A 15,698-nucleotide genomic window follows, 5' to 3' on the forward strand; every position below is an offset into this window, starting at 1 on the left:
CCTGAGCCAGGCCTTTGGCCCAAGCCCACAACTAAGTAAAAGGAAGATTTCTTGCAGTGGTCAAAGTTTTCATTTCTTTCTTTTATTTCATTGGCCTCTTCTCTTGAAGCAAATCCTTTTGGGATTGATTCAAACTCTTTTCTTTATATCTCTGTTCCAAAATACAACAATAGATCTTGGCACTGAGAGATCACAAATAATCAAGGTTGTGATGGTAAACTACCTTTTAGCCATTAGTAATTCTTTTCCACATTTTACATTGAAGTCTTTTCCAAGCTGAAGAGATAAAAGTTTGTTACTATATCAAGTGGACAGAAAGGATTTCTCTTGTAAAAACAAAACCTCAGCTCTAATATATTGGGTTGAACTTTTTATATTTTAAAATAACTCTGTAAAAACACATGTAGATTTTTATGTGTTTCCAGCATATGATAGGGGCAAATCTCTTAATCCATAGCAGCTACCATAGGGTCCTCTAATGCTCTATTCATTGAACACAGGAGTCCCATATCTCCCAACACTTGATTGTGCATGTTCTGACACATATGAGTAGATATATGCTATAGGCCAGATACACTTGTCCATAGAATCAGAGTGAAATAAATTTGCTCAGACAATTGTATATATATTATTCATAGAACTAAACAACAATAGAGAAATGTTCAACTCTTCTCTAAATTATCCAGTTCTGACCTGTCCTGTTTCTAAACTGATGCTGAATTAGGGCTGTTCTGTTTACAAGAACTATAAAAGTATGAACCTTATCTAATCTTTAGAAAAATTGGTAACCTAGTTGAACTGTGGCTTATTCCCTAGGTGGACAATAGAATGATGTCTTGTAAACACCTGACACAATGTCCAACAGATTTCTAATTCTTACCCTTCCTGATTTTAGTCATGCTTCATGGTCACCCTAGAGGTCACCAGGGAGAGTGGTGGTGGGGAGCTTGAGATATGAGATGCATAGTAGAAGCAGGGGAAAGAACAGCAGAATTCCTCTGATAGAGCCACTAACACTATCAGTGACACAAATGTCCACCTGCCCCCGTCCCCACCCCTGGTGGTGACAATGCACCCTTGACCAATAGCCTCATTTCATTGGAAGAAACAAGGGGCTGGGGGCCAAAGATGAGGAATAAAAGGCCAGACAGAGAAGCAGCAGTACAGACTTGCTTCTGGGTCATCTGTGATCAACAGAAAGCTCCAAGACACCATGGTGCATTTTACTGCTGAGGAGAAGGCTGCTGTTGCTAGCCTTTGGGCCAAGGTGAATGTGGAGGCGGCTGGAGGCGAGGCCCTGGGAAGGTAAGTACTGGAAATGAGGAAAGAGGCAGAAAGCGTTTCTGAAAGAGTACTTGATCAGGTCTCTTAAGTGTTCTGACTTCTCATCTGGTCTATGACTGTGTTCATCCCACAGGCTTCTAGTTGTCTACCCCTGGACTCAGAGGTTCTTTGACACTTTTGGCAACTTATCCTCTGAAACTGCAATAATGGGCAATCCCAAAGTCAAGGCCCATGGCAAGAAGGTGCTGACCGCCTTTGGAAATGCTGTTAAGCATATGGATGACCTCAAGAACACCTTTTCTCAGCTGAGTGAGCTGCACTGTGACAGACTGCATGTGGATCCTGAGAACTTCAAGGTGAGTTCTGAGCATGCTTGTATTTTGTTCTTTTGTCCTAGTTATTTGTATCATGCATACATTAGGAAAGATAAGCATTTAAGTCTTATCCTGTATAGGTAATGGTAGAAATAAATATTTCAGGGGAGAGCAAGAGTTTGGTAGTTAAGTAGTTTCAAAAGTAAGACCAAGTAGAGTAATACAATGACTATGACTAGGAGAGACCGCTTGTCTAATATTAAAACAAACAAACAAACAAACAAATAAAAAATCTAAGTGTTGTTGTAAAGAGCAGTGGTCAAAACTGAACTAAATGTTTTTGGCTTACAGAATACAAATGGAGTCAGGTAGAAAGCATTTTGCCTTAGTTAATTTAAATTTTCTGTAAAAATGGATGATTATATCACTGCATGGTTCTTGATGTTAGAACCAAAACTAAGCAGGGCAAAGTAAGAACAATCTTTTCTATGGATGGCTGTTTCCTTACCACTTCCCCTATTAGCAATGATAAAATGCTGTTGTATACACAACACAGCATTCTTTGTCATATGAGTATGCAAATAATTTACATATATGTAATATCTAGGGACTTAGATTGCTCATATTGAGACACCTTGCAGCACTATAATCATACTTTAATAAAAAAGAAAGATTCTCTAAAGAAAGGAAGCATTTCATAGTAATATCACAGCAATGCTAGCATGATGAATTGGCAGGACAAATAAGAGAAGCATTGAACTCAATAGCAGTACATGACTGGGAATCATATTGAAGCCAACAGCAAGCCCATAATGATGCACTTGTATGGGATCACGACCCTGAAAGTTGCTCAAACTTTTTTTTAGAAAGGAAATGGGTATTGTCCATATTGAAGACTTCTGTTTACTCTATGCTAATTTTCTTTTATCTCCAATCTTTCTCCAGCTCCTAGGCAATATGATATTGGTTGTCTTGGCAACACAGTTTGGCAGGGAGTTCACTCCCCAGATGCAGGCTGCCTGGCAGAAGCTGACAACTGCTGTGGCTAATGCTCTGGCCTACAAGTACCACTGAGTCACCTGTCCAACTCTGCGAGTGCCTATCGGAGGGTCCTTTATTCCAAGAGTTCACCTCCTGAAAAATGGGAGCAATGCCTTTGCCTCTACATTTAACTCCTATATGATAAAAATAAAATAAAAATATCCTCTATAAGGAATATCCTTGTATTTTCTTTCTGTTTGTCTTTTATGTTGATTCAGCTAAAATAAAGCGCTTTTATGAGAATGAGAGTATTGGTAGTTGGGGGATAATTGAGAAGAAACTCTTGGAGGCTCTACAAGATAAAGTGGCTCCAATAGAGCAGTTACTTCTAGGAAGAAAAAGTAGGTTCTTGAATTGGACAATGTCTTTATTTTTTATTTTTTTATTTCTTTATTGATTATGGTATTACATATGTGTCCTTATTCCTCCATTACCCCCCAACCCCCCATTCATGCCCTTACCCCACTGTGTCTGTGTCCATTGATTAGGCTTATATGCATGCATATAAATCCTTTGGTTGATCTCTCCCTCTTACCCCCACCCTCAAAGGGATGGGATAGAGGAACTCTTAAGACATACAGTACAATGATCGATTGTGAGTAGGGTATGCTAGGACTTGGTATGTGTCCCATGTATGTTTTTATTTGTTTAAATTAATAATAGACCTCTTTTAAAGCTATAGTTCACTTCCATTTCACATTAGAAACATTTTTATCAACTGTAATGCTGTGAAGTTGGAGCTTCCCACAGACCCAGTCAAGGGCCATGCTATAAAATCTCCCTGAGTGTCTTCAATGGTAATAATGGAAGAGACTTACCGCCTTGGTTTGAATCTGTTTCACATCACTACTTAAAGGAATATATTTCTAATTCCATTAAGCTTTTAATGGTGATGAAAGTTCATTTATGTGGAAAAATGATAAATCCAGGAGCCATCATGCTAGGCCTAAGTAACGGATGTAAAATTTGCCCTTTAAGTACAATGCGGTGGTATAAAATTAGAGAAGCTATGAGAGACACTGGTAAAATCAGGAATAGATGCTATTGTTAGAAACAAACAAACAAACAAACAAATAAAATAAAAAACCCAGTCCAGTTTGTTTTTTGTGGTTTTTTTTGCACAGGAGAGGGACATAAAAATAGATAATTTGTGGGAAACTGATCCACATGTGGTTATATAATTTAAAACATAGCATCTAATTTAAGTATAGCCATAGGGGTTTGCTGTGATTAGAGTGAAGTTATAGGTAAAGGACTAAACTTGCAGACACAATGAAACTAAGAAAAAATAAGCCAGGGACCATTGAAGCAAATATTCTGTAAGACTTAAAACATAGAAAAATAGAGAATGGAGAAATCACAACAAAAAGCCAGATTTACTTCCTAGTGAATGAAAGGAAGAAAATCTTTTGACAAAACAGAAAATGCCTAGACATCTCTTGTTTGGATCTGGCTCTGATCACAACCCACTTTTGTAGAAATCACTTCAAATTCCTGTACCCTAAAGGAGTTCATCTCCATCAAACAAAAAGTGTATGAAATGTTTAAGGGTCTTATTGAAAAGAATAAGAAATCAAAAACATGAACAATAAACTGGCAAAAAATATGTATCTATCAACAATTGAATCTACAAACAGAATGAACAAGCAAAATAGATACAGAGAAATTTTTGTTGGCTGCCAAATGGGAGGGAAGTTGGGGGCCTAAAAGGTGAAGGGATGAAGAAGTACAAATTGGTTGTTACAGAATAGTTATGTAAATGTGGATGTAAAGTACAGCATAGGAAATATAGTCAATAATATTCAATAACTAGGCACTGTGTTGGATGGGTGTGGGATTTATTGGGATGATCACATATTAAATTATATAGTAATGTCTGGACACTGGGGAGTACAAACTTTTTTTTTTTAATTAAAAAATTTCTGTACTCAGGTCCTTGGCATAGAAATGAAGAGCCAGGGCTTTTGAATGTAATGAACAAGGATCACATTACATCCTTATTGACTTGCAAAGTATTATTTAAAATGTCTTGGTTTGTAAAATGGTATGACTCTAATTTCACAAATACATTTCAAGTTCACAAGGAGGTATTTATAGGTTGCATTGCCTGTCATTTTTGAAAGGTAGTGGTGATAGTTTATACCAGGGGATGGGGAACATCCTGTCTGCAGGCCACATAAGGCCCCAGAAATCATTTGGTCTGGCTCTGCCAAGCCTTAGGGGGTGAGTAAAATAAATGTTTGACTAAATATAGCAGGATAATTTTTTAATTAATAATTTGTATGGCCCACAAATAGTGTTATAACTACCCAAATGGCCCTTGGCAGAAAAAAAGTCCCCAGGTGTTACAATGTGTGCCTCTATGCCTTGTTTCACTGTGTATTCTTAACCTTGTTGTATTTTATCTGAGCTCAAGACCCATAAATCTAACTATGTGCTTAATATCCAATTTTGAATTGTTCTGAAGAACATCAAATACAATATGCCCAAGAATGAAGCCCTGATCTTTTGCTAACTTATTCCTGCTAACTTAGCCTTCTTCTTATGTACCACGCCTCAGCAACCAATACATCATTCATTACCTAAGCCTGAAAATACAGATGGCATTTTTTATTTCACTCCCCTACTATAATAACATCAGATTTGTCTCTTACTTATTCTACCCCTAAAATCCATTTATACACTGAAGCCAGAATAATTGTTTTGTTGTTTGTAATCCTCACCTGAGGATATGTTTTGCATTAATGACGAGAGGGGGGGGGGGGGGGGGGGGGGGGGAACGGGGGAGAGAAAGAAAGAGAAAGAGGGAGAGAGAAATGTGAGAGAGAAACATAATCGGTTGCCTCCCATACTTGCTCTGACCAGGGACAGAACCCATAATCTGGGCATGAGCCCTGACCGGGATCAAACAACGGATCCCTCATCTGAACAGGACAGTGCTCCAACCAACTAATCCACACCAGCCAGGGCCAGAATAATTCCTGAAAAATACAAATCAAATCATGCCACCCCTTTCCTTGAATTTTTCAAACTTGTTTCCTGACTTAAAGATAAAGAAAAATATTCTGTAACTGAATTTAAAGATCATTTATGGCTCCTCTGTACCCTTCTATCATATAATCCTCTCCCCTTATGACCTGAATTATAGTCATGCTGTTCACCTTTTGATATAAAAAGCATGTAGTTTGAATTATTGTGTGTTTACTTTTATACATTAAAAAAAATAAAAAATAAAAAAAATAAAAAAAATAAAATATATATATATATATATATATATATATATATATATATATATATATTTCAGAGAAGAAAGGAAAGAGAGAGAGAGATAGAAATATCAATGATGAAAGAAAATCATTGATCAGCTGCCCCCTACATCCCCCTTATTGGGGATCGAGCCCACAACCCAGACATGTGCCCTGACTAGAAATTGAATTGTGACCTTCTGGTTCTTAGGTAGACACTCAACCACTGAGCCATACTGGTTGAGTTTGTCTGGTTACTTTTAATCAATATTATTTTATATACTTTATCTGTATTGCTGCATGTAAAGCAGCAATTTAAATTGCTGTATGACATTTCATTATCTTATATAATAAAGGCTAATATGCAAATTGTCCCCTCTACCAGGAGTTCCACTGGGAGTTCAACTGGGAGTTTGACCAGGGAGCAGGACCAGCCTGCCAAACTCCTGCAGCCCCTCCCCCAGTTGTCCCCACCCCCTATCGCCTCCCCCATCCTGATCAGGGGCTGGACCAGCCCACCAACCACTCTCGGCCCCTCCCCACAGCCAGCTCAGCCTGATCGGCCCTGATTGGTGGTTCAATATCTCTGGGGATTGAGCCCACAACCCAGGCATGTGCCCTGAACAGGAATTGAACTGTGACCTTTTGGTTCATAGGTCAACATTTAACCACTGAGATACTCCTTCCAGGCTTTATATTGTTTTCTCTTCGCTTTGCCTTTCATTTCAATCTTTTATTTTGAATTGGTTTCCTCCTTCTTTCTTTTCTACATTATTTCTATTTTATTTTTCTTTGAGAGCATAGCTGGAGAAATTTTGCACTGGAATTTTTTCCCCTGACCCCCATCAGGCTTCAGGCTTAATATGGCTGAATAAAGTAAACTATTTCTTTCCTTTCCTTTCCTTTCCTTTCCTTTCCTTTCCTTTCCTTTCCTTTCCTTTCCTTTCCTTCCCTTCCCTTTCCTTTCCTTTCCTTTCCTATTTCCCTGCATTCTTACTTTAGTCAGATCATAAGTATTTTTAAAAATATATATTTTTAATTGATTTATGAGAGGAAGGGAGAGGGAGATAGAAACATCAAATATGAGAGAGAATCATTGATTGGATGCTTCCTACATGCCCTGCACTGGGGAGAGAGCCTGCAATCCAGGCATATGACCTGACTGAGAATCAAACTGTGACCTCCTGTTTCATAGGTTGATGCTCAACCACTAAGGCAAGCTAGCCATCAGATCATAGTTTTAAACAGTTATGTTCTAAGTATCAGATATTTTTCTTTATCTTTATTATATTTCCCCCATTATTATTCATGTTCCCAAATCTATTTAGTAGTTGGGAGAGAAACAATGTTTATCATTTTCCATTATTTTAATGGGCATTCATTTTAAGGAAGAAAATTAAGAGAAAAAAGAGAGAGTGTGTGTGTGTGTGTGTTTTAACTGTATTTGCCTAAGTAGAAGAAAAGAGGCAAATTAAAATTATGGCAAAATATTTATCCATTTCACCCACTTAGAAATAACTCTAGAGACAAAAAAAGCTCCATTCTAAAGAGTCTACTTGATTAAAAGTTTGCTTCTTAGGACTTAGTTTTCTTATCTACAAAATGAAAGAACTGGATGAATTAAACACTAAGATACACCCCAGCATATCAGACTAAAACATTTATGCATGAATGAGACAAGGAGTATATTTGTAGAAGCCTAAGAGTCAAGATACACAAGACCTAGAAGGCCAGGTGAAGGGACTTGAGAATGAGGGTGGATCCCACATTCTCACAAACCAATGAAATTCTGAGTATACTGGGCGAATCTGCTCACAGGAGCTGAGAGGGCAGGGGCCAGGGCTGGCCATAAAAGCAAGAGCAGGGTTAGCTGGTGCTTACACTTGCTTCTGACACAACCGTGTTCACTAGCAACTACACAAACAGCCACCATGGTGCATCTGACTGGTGAAGAGAAGGGTGCCGTCACTGGCCTGTGGGGCAAGGTGAATGTGGAGGAAGTTGGTGGTGAGGCCCTGGGCAGGTGAGTATCCAGGCATAAGGAGGGTGAGGGAAGCTGGGTGTGTGAGTTTCTGACAGGCACTGACTCCCTCTGGCCTCTGTGCTGCAATCACCCCTCAGGCTGCTGGTGGTCTACCCCTGGACTCAGAGGTTCTTTGACTCCTTTGGGGACCTGTCCAATGCCGGCGCTGTGATGGGCAACCCTAAGGTGAAGGCCCATGGCAAGAAAGTGCTGGATGCCTTTGGCGAGGGTCTGAAGAATCTTGACAACCTCAAGGGCACCTTTGCTAAGCTGAGTGAGCTGCATTGTGACAAACTGCACGTGGATCCTGAGAACTTCAGGGTGAGTCTAGGAGATGTTCTACTTTTTGCTTTCCACCTTCTTGCTTTCACTCTCGTTCTTTTCCTACCCGTTCTTCCAGGATTCTTTTAATTTACCATATTTCATTATTTAATACTTTTCAAAATATATATAGTTTTATATTTTTTCTTTCAATATTATATTGTTTATATCTGCATAGGGTATTTAACAACCATGGACTCACAAACATTTTCTTAATCATGCTGCTTGTCTTATTTTTTCACCTCTTTCTCTTTTCCCACCCCAATTTCATTTTCCCTAGCCAGTACTCAAATTCTATAAACTATCTTTCACCTGCTGCCTCTACATTTAGAAAATTCCTCCAGAAGGGGGATGAAAAGACTCATCTTTCCTCAAAGTGGAAAGAACCTCTTTGAGTCCAGGGGTAGACTTATTATTATTCTAAAGGCTATAAATAAATAATTTTAAGATTGAAAAGTAGTCTGAACTTTACAGCATTTATACTCAATGGAAAGGAAAAGAAAGTTAATATTTGAAGGTGAAAAGACCAGAAGTAGGAAGTAGAGCAGTTTAGTTGCTGAAGACAGTACATCATCTCACTAATTAATCAATTACTAATGTACATAATATTTATCATAAATAAATATATATGCATTTATTTATATAATATAAGCATGCAAATATTTACTCATTATGCTGGTGGGCTAAGTGTAGGCAGGAAAAGTTATTATTGACCTACTTTCCCTAAAGCAAGCTATTAACCATTGTATATGTCTTCCCCACAGCTCCTGGGCAACGTGCTGGTGGTTGTGCTGGCTCGCCATTTTGGCAAAGAATTTACCCCTCCGGTGCAGGGTGCCTTCCAGAAGCTGGCCAGTGGTGTGGCCACTGCCCTGGCTCACAAGTACCATTGATTTCTGGCCTGTGTCCTAGTGATCTTTGGAAAACTCCATTTCTTCAGATCCTTATTTCTTAATTTAGGGAAATAATACCCATTCTCAAGGATATGGCTTCTGCCTAATAAAGAACTTTCATCTCAACTTCTTGATTCATTTCACTTATTTTATTATTCTTTTTTTTCCCTCTGGGGGTACAGGGACATCCATGAGGATCTATGTATAGGGAGCTCTTGTGTTTTACCCAAGGAGGTCAAGGGAAATGAGAAAAGGAAGGGGACCATACACAGTCACTAAAAGCTGACACTTCTACCTTCAAAGCATAGGACTTTCCAGAGAGTTCTGGAGATATAGCTAAGATTCTGGCATTACAGGGCTCTCTGGGGGACCTCAAACCTAAGACATGCCCTTCAGGCTAATGCTCTGATCCATTTCCTAACAACTAGTCAAAATATAATATGCTCCATTTAAGACATAATACTTATTCAAGACACTATTTAGTTTTCTTTCTTTCTTTTTTTTTTTTTTTTCCTATGTCTCTTGCCTCTAGATTGTAACCCCTAACACTAGACTCCATCAGCTGTCCTTGCTCTCAGAAATATATGGGGGAGATAAGAGATCAACTGAAGGACTTGTATGCATGCATATAAGTATAACCAATGGACACAAAACTCTAGGGAGGGAGGGCATGTGTGGAAGGGAGGGGCAATGGTAAGATATGTACACATATAATAATTTAATTAAAAAATAATTGCCCACATGTAAAAAAGAAAGAAAGAGAAGGAAGGAAGGAAGGAAGGAAGGAAGGAAGGAAGGAAGGAAGGAAGGAAGAAAGAAAGAAAAAGAAAAGAAAAGAAATAACCTACCTCTTTCACTTGCCCCAGAACACCTCCAAAACTAATCCCCACACCTCCTTCAGGCAAAGTTTAATGCTTGAATATCACTTGTGATCATTTTTGACACTGGCTTCAATAAACTTTACAAAATTGCCTAAGGGAATCTTTTCAACCCCCTCCACATTTTTCACTTTTCTTGTCTATCACACTCATTCTCTATGCTGTATAAACATTTCTGCCTATTTAGTACTATCCCACATGAGTATTGTGCTTAAAGTTCCGCTACAGGCAGTGAGGAAATATTTATTAAATGAAATAAATCAATGAGTAGGTAATTATTCCTTGTGTTAGAAGTCCTGGGACCAGAGGATAATCTAAACAACAGACCAATGCACAGAGTTTTTTGAGTGTTAATGATACAATATATAATGTGGAAGCACTTAGGAAAGTAAAGCAATGATCAGACATTTGTTTTCTGATCATAGCTAGTAAAATATCTCTGAAGGATTTCTAGACCTTCTAACTTGTACACATTTCCTTAATTCTATATAATTTCTTATTAATTAATACTACCAACAATAGAGCCTGTTGCTTCCTTTTGTATGAAAGTGTTTTTCATAATTACTCTGTGCATATTATCAGGGTATAGACAACACATTACAGTTTATGGTTTTACCACTATATTTTGAATTGCCTGAGGGCAGACATTTTTATATTTTTTTTAATTTTTCTTCTCAGGTCATTGTACATACTAGACACTTGGCACTGTTTATATCTGCATAGGGTATTTAACAACCATGGACTCAGAGTCACCCCAGGAGGTGCTGGGGAGATTATTTCCACATCTTTCATCACAGAAAAGTTCTTGTAAGAATCAAATATTCAGAGAAGAAGAGAGGCTTTCAGAGAAATTGAAAAAGAGTAAAAGAAATTGTGGGTGTCATAGTCTCAAAGAAGAAAAAAAAAGTATCCTTTTTTTCTCCAAATGATCATAAGAGAACAAAAATACAAAAGGCTTACTATACCCTCTTTTGTTCCTTCACCTCTGGAACTAATCAATGAATCTAGACAAGAAATTTGGACTAAAAATTTCAATACTGAAATTAAAAATATGTCTTAAAAATTAGTTAAACTATCATATTTCTAAACTACCTTGTGTTTATATTCTTTGTTTCTATGAATTATGTTCTTTCTGGAGTATTTTCACTTCATTTCATTTTGAGAGTATGCCAAACAGAAGTAACCAAGAGATTGTGCATGTGAGAGAAAAAAGCAAAAAGTCACTGTGCTTGACTGAGGAAAATAGAGATTAGATTGCCAGGATGGTCTTCTTGGGGGGAATTTAGAATTGGACACTAGAGCATGTACAAAAGTGTTCTAGCTGGGTGCAATTTTTAAAACAAATGGATAAAGCACCCATGTATTTCTGGATGAGTGTCACGATTCTCTTGAAGAAAGTTAATACTTACCTTCTTTTTGAAAAATATATTTTATTAATTTTTACAAAGAGAAAGGGTTAGGGATAGAGAGTTAGAAACATTGATGGGAGAGAAACATCAATCAGCTGCTTCCTGCACACCCCCAACAACCAACCTACATGCCTTTGACTGGAATCTAACCTGGGACCCTTTAGTCTGCAGGCTCTATCCACTGAGCAAAACTGACCAGAGCTTAGTATTTATCTTCTTAATCATGCTCAGATTAGTCCCATTCTGGTACACATTAGGTTAACTTGACAGAATGAATTAAATGAAAAATGCTTCTGTTTTGGAGGGGTGTGTGTGTGTGTGTGTGTTTAGTGTTCAGTGGGTATGGAGTCGAAGTAAAGCAGACTTCCTATAGTACCTCTTCCCAGGATAGACAGAAGCTCACAACAGTAATGTTATCAGTGGGGCTAGGAAGGTTCCCAGAACCTTTCAATGCTGATCTGGATTTGAACCTGAGGCTCTGAACACATTTATTATTATTTACACATTTTCAATTTTGTCTGGTATGTCCCTGAGCTTTTGATGTCTTATTATAACTTTGCAGCCTTATCCTTGGAGGGTTATGGGTAATAAAAGGAAAAGTGTGTTTCACTCTGTAGTCATATGAAGTAAAAATAGTGAGAGAAAGCAGCAAGCAACTTCTGTCCTGAAACCAGAAAGACAGTGGCTACAGCCACTGCTGGTACCAGAGTGACACTTAGATCATTTATGGCCAAAGAAGACTTAAGAAAGAAGACTTCTGTTACTTTTTTTTATTATTTTTTATTTTTTTTTTGGCCAGTGATGGCAAAGGAGAGAAAAAGGTGATTCTAGACCTCAGGGCACCTGAATTAGGAAAAGAGTCTAAGGTAAAAGATACATGGACATAGGAAGTAGTGATGATGAAAATTAGGGAAAATAACTATCAAGCCCTCAGGAAACCCAAAGATCCTGTGCTCAGCTCAGAACTACTTGCTAATTTATGCCGTTTTATTGTATCTTTTAATAACAAGAAGAAGGATTTTACACTTTTTTTCCCCCAGCCTGAGAAGTTAACATAATTTATTACATGAGAAAAAGGAGCTCCAAGGGTTATATGGGTGGGACAGGGCATGGGAATTAGAAAAGCTGTAGAGATAAAAGAGTAAGTTTTAGTCAAAGAAGGCTTAAACAAATAAAACATACAGAGAAAATGGGGTTATGGGCGATGAATTTACGTCAGAGAAATGATTATATGCACAGAATTCTTAGTGGCTGAAGGAAAAAATAACAAGCGCTAAGGCAGGAATGCCTTTCCACTTTCCCACCCCTTCTTTTAAGTCACAGAGCACTTCTCTGTTCTCTCAGGTATTTCCCCAGATCAGTCCAGGAAGAAAAAAATCTGTGTCCCTGGTTAGTATTTTAACATATTATCCCCTCAGTGTTATTAACAATTTGGGGTTGTAATTGATTTTTGACTTATTTGTATGTCTTACAACATTGAGAGACTTCTAAATTTCTATCTGTGGATTCCCAAATCTAAGAGGACAACTATTTCACAGAACATTCCTGATTTATGTTTATTCTACTTTTTAATTATCATTTATTTGGTTATATGATTTTTTTTTTAAATCAATGAAGTAGATATTTTCTTACCAGGAGGATTTAATCCAAACCATATAAAGAAAGATATACTTAAAACTGGAGTAAACTTGTTATCTATTTTTGTCCTTATAAATATGTGTACTCTGAAGACAGGCATGAACCATCCATATATTCTTAAGGTGAACTTTCTGGATCTCAGATTCTTTGTTTGACCAATAAGAAAATAAAGAAGGTGATCTCCAAGACATTACCAGGCTGTGATTCTAAAAATTATATAAGCAAATTTTTTTTAAGGAGGATGATTTTTTAAGTGGCAATTTGTACTCCTGGATGGGGCCTTGAGATGCCTAGAGAGAGGGCTGAGGGTCTAAAGTCAGATTCCCAAGCCAGTGCCAGCATTGGTAAGGACAGGATAGCTGTCATCGTTGAATCCTCACCCTGCAGAACCACACCCTGGACTGGGCCAATAAGCTCACAGGAGCTGAGAGGGCAGGGGCCAGGGCTGGCCATAAAAGCAAGAGCAGAGTTAGCTGGTGCTTACACTTGCTTCTGACACAACCGTGTTCCCTAGCAACTACACAAGCAGCCACCATGGTGCATCTGACTGGTGAAGAGAAGGGTGCCGTCACTGGCCTGTGGGGCAAGGTGAAAGTGGATGAAGTTGGTGGTGAGGCCCTGGGCAGGTGAGTATCCAGGCATAAGGAGGGTGAGGGAAGCTGGGTGTGTGAGTTTCTGACAGGCACTGACTCCCTCTGGCCTCTGTGCTGCAATCACCCCTCAGGCTGCTGGTGGTCTACCCCTGGACTCAGAGGTTCTTTGACTCCTTTGGGGACCTGTCCAATGCCGGCGCTGTGATGGGCAACCCTAAGGTGAAGGCCCATGGCAAGAAAGTGCTGGATGCCTTTGGCGAGGGTCTGAAGAATCTTGACAACCTCAAGGGCACCTTTGCTAAGCTGAGTGAGCTGCATTGTGACAAGCTGCACGTGGATCCTGAGAACTTCAGGGTGAGTCTCTAGGACACTCAGTGTTCTCTTTCCTTTCCATGGTCAAGCTCATGTCAAGGTGGGAGGACATAAATGTCAGGATGTAATTCAGAATGGGAAAAAGGTATTCCGGTTGCATCACTAAGGATTACACAGAACCATTTAATTTTTTGTGCCTTCTTTGCTCACAACCATTGCTTCCTCTTATTTATTCTTATTCTTATTCTTTTTCTTTTTTCTGCAATGTCTTCTCGTTATTTTTTGAAGTAAGTGGTTTATTGTGAGTGTTTAATTTTTACAAAAGTCTTTTTCAGTCCACTTAAAATGGCCTATACTTTCTCTCCTTTATGTCTTCTTTCCAAATGTGTTATTACTGCTTTGCATAGTTCTAAAGAATAAAAGTGCCCTTGCCAGTTTAGCTCAATAGATAGATAATTGGCCTGCATACTGAAGGGTCCTGGGTTCAGTTTTGGTCAAGGGTACATGCCTGGGTTGTATGCTGGGCCCCTGTGGGAGGCATACAGGAGGCAGCCAACTTAAGTTCTGGGATAAGACAGAAAGGGAAGAATGTTATCAAGTAAAAATTCAGACTGATGTGGGTGGATTTGCATCAATAGTTACATCAGAGATCCTACTATCTTTCTGCTTATATTTGAAAAACACAGCTTGGAAAGAGTCTGGAATATTCTAAGTCCAAGCTAGTCCATCTGCTGACTATGACCATGCCTCTTGTGTCTTCCTCACAGCTCCTGGGCAACGTGCTGGTGGTTGTGCTGGCTCGCCACTTTGGCAAAGAATTTACCCCTCAGGTGCAGGGTGCCTTCCAGAAGCTGGCCAGTGGTGTGGCCACTGCCCTGGCTCACAAGTACCACTGAGCTCCTTGTCCTGTTTTCCCAGAAACGTGCCTTTCACCCCAGAGCCTAAGACCTGCACATGGGAGTTTTATGAAGGGCTTTGAGCATCTTGTTTCTGCCTAATAAAAAGCATTTATTCTCATTGGACTGGTGTTTTTTCATTATGTCTTTCTCTCTCACTCACATGGGCACATAAACACATGAGGGGCTAGGTCAGACTTCAGAAAAGTATGTTTATATCCTGGGCTCAATAAAAAAAAAAAAGAAAAAAAAAAGAGGTTGTAAACAGTTAATATGTGTCCTCAGAGAAAAGGCAGGGGAGGATGAGAGGGAAGAGATCAACCAATGAACTGTATACATGTATGCATAACCCATGGACACAGACAATGGGGTGGGGTGGGTCTAGAGGGGGTGGGGAATGGGAGCAGGCTGGAAGAGGTTAATGGGGAAAAAAGAGGACCTCTGTAATACTTTTAACAATAAAGATTAAAAATAATAATAGTTAATATGTGGGAGGCAGATGCTGCTGTTTGCTTTTTTTGTTTCAGAAAAGGATTCAAGTTGAAGATTAAACTGGGGGTTAGAATTTTGCTGTTTTATTTATATTAATTATTTTTTAGCCTCATTTATAAATGTCTTCAGTTGTCCGGAATCTCACAGCCCAGCTCTATTAAATTCTTCAACCTAAAGATTCTCCTGTCCCTCTAAATTTTTTTTTTTTTTTTTTTTTTTTTTGCCTTGCAGTTCCCATTGTCCTTCCTCCCCAACACTGTTATCTAGTTCCTTCATCACCTTATACAAATGCCTATGGGACAGGAAGTTGGGGAAGGGCATTTCACTGCCTCTGCCCTGGAGCCTTTCACACTCTGTAT

At 38.8% G+C, this 15,698-nt stretch overlaps 3 protein-coding genes across 3 annotated transcripts; all 3 read left to right on the forward strand.

The window, feature by feature from the left end:
- Positions 1 to 1,155: 1,155 nt before the first annotated feature.
- On the forward strand, positions 1,156 to 2,781 carry LOC118713514 (hemoglobin subunit epsilon-2). Its single transcript, XM_036428145.2, has 3 exons — positions 1,156 to 1,305; positions 1,418 to 1,640; positions 2,544 to 2,781. Exons 1-3 carry the CDS (start codon positions 1,214 to 1,216, stop codon positions 2,670 to 2,672), a joined length of 444 nt encoding a protein of 147 aa, XP_036284038.1. The 5' UTR covers positions 1,156 to 1,213; the 3' UTR covers positions 2,673 to 2,781.
- Positions 2,782 to 7,745: 4,964 nt separating this feature from the next.
- LOC118713512 (hemoglobin subunit beta-1) lies at positions 7,746 to 9,247 on the forward strand. Its single transcript, XM_036428143.2, has 3 exons — positions 7,746 to 7,907; positions 8,006 to 8,228; positions 8,993 to 9,247. Exons 1-3 carry the CDS (start codon positions 7,816 to 7,818, stop codon positions 9,119 to 9,121), a joined length of 444 nt encoding a protein of 147 aa, XP_036284036.1. The 5' UTR covers positions 7,746 to 7,815; the 3' UTR covers positions 9,122 to 9,247.
- A 4,265-nt stretch (positions 9,248 to 13,512) lies between these two features.
- LOC118713511 (hemoglobin subunit beta-2-like) lies at positions 13,513 to 14,971 on the forward strand. The gene is made up of 3 exons (XM_036428142.2): positions 13,513 to 13,672; positions 13,771 to 13,993; positions 14,719 to 14,971. Exons 1-3 carry the CDS (start codon positions 13,581 to 13,583, stop codon positions 14,845 to 14,847), a joined length of 444 nt encoding a protein of 147 aa, XP_036284035.1. The 5' UTR covers positions 13,513 to 13,580; the 3' UTR covers positions 14,848 to 14,971.
- The last annotated feature ends 727 nt before the right edge of the window (positions 14,972 to 15,698 follow it).

Source organism: Pipistrellus kuhlii, unplaced genomic scaffold, assembly GCF_014108245.1.
Source record: "Pipistrellus kuhlii isolate mPipKuh1 unplaced genomic scaffold, mPipKuh1.p scaffold_m20_p_9, whole genome shotgun sequence".
NCBI lineage: Eukaryota > Metazoa > Chordata > Mammalia > Chiroptera > Vespertilionidae > Pipistrellus > Pipistrellus kuhlii.

What these genes read in the sequence shown, in the direction of transcription:
- LOC118713514 (XM_036428145.2), top strand. Translation starts at nt 1,214, where the DNA reads ATGGTGCATTTTACTGCTGAGGAGAAGGCTGCTGTTGCTAGCCTTTGG. An exon ending in GGAGGCGAGGCCCTGGGAAG is followed by an intron (nt 1,306 to 1,417) that starts GTAAGTACTGGA and finishes TTCATCCCACAG; the next exon opens with GCTTCTAGTTGTCTACCCCT. An exon ending in TGGATCCTGAGAACTTCAAG is followed by an intron (nt 1,641 to 2,543) that starts GTGAGTTCTGAG and finishes ATCTTTCTCCAG; the next exon opens with CTCCTAGGCAATATGATATT.
- LOC118713512 (XM_036428143.2), top strand. Translation starts at nt 7,816, where the DNA reads ATGGTGCATCTGACTGGTGAAGAGAAGGGTGCCGTCACTGGCCTGTGG. An exon ending in GGTGGTGAGGCCCTGGGCAG is followed by an intron (nt 7,908 to 8,005) that starts GTGAGTATCCAG and finishes ATCACCCCTCAG; the next exon opens with GCTGCTGGTGGTCTACCCCT. An exon ending in TGGATCCTGAGAACTTCAGG is followed by an intron (nt 8,229 to 8,992) that starts GTGAGTCTAGGA and finishes TCTTCCCCACAG; the next exon opens with CTCCTGGGCAACGTGCTGGT.
- LOC118713511 (XM_036428142.2), top strand. Translation starts at nt 13,581, where the DNA reads ATGGTGCATCTGACTGGTGAAGAGAAGGGTGCCGTCACTGGCCTGTGG. An exon ending in GGTGGTGAGGCCCTGGGCAG is followed by an intron (nt 13,673 to 13,770) that starts GTGAGTATCCAG and finishes ATCACCCCTCAG; the next exon opens with GCTGCTGGTGGTCTACCCCT. An exon ending in TGGATCCTGAGAACTTCAGG is followed by an intron (nt 13,994 to 14,718) that starts GTGAGTCTCTAG and finishes TCTTCCTCACAG; the next exon opens with CTCCTGGGCAACGTGCTGGT.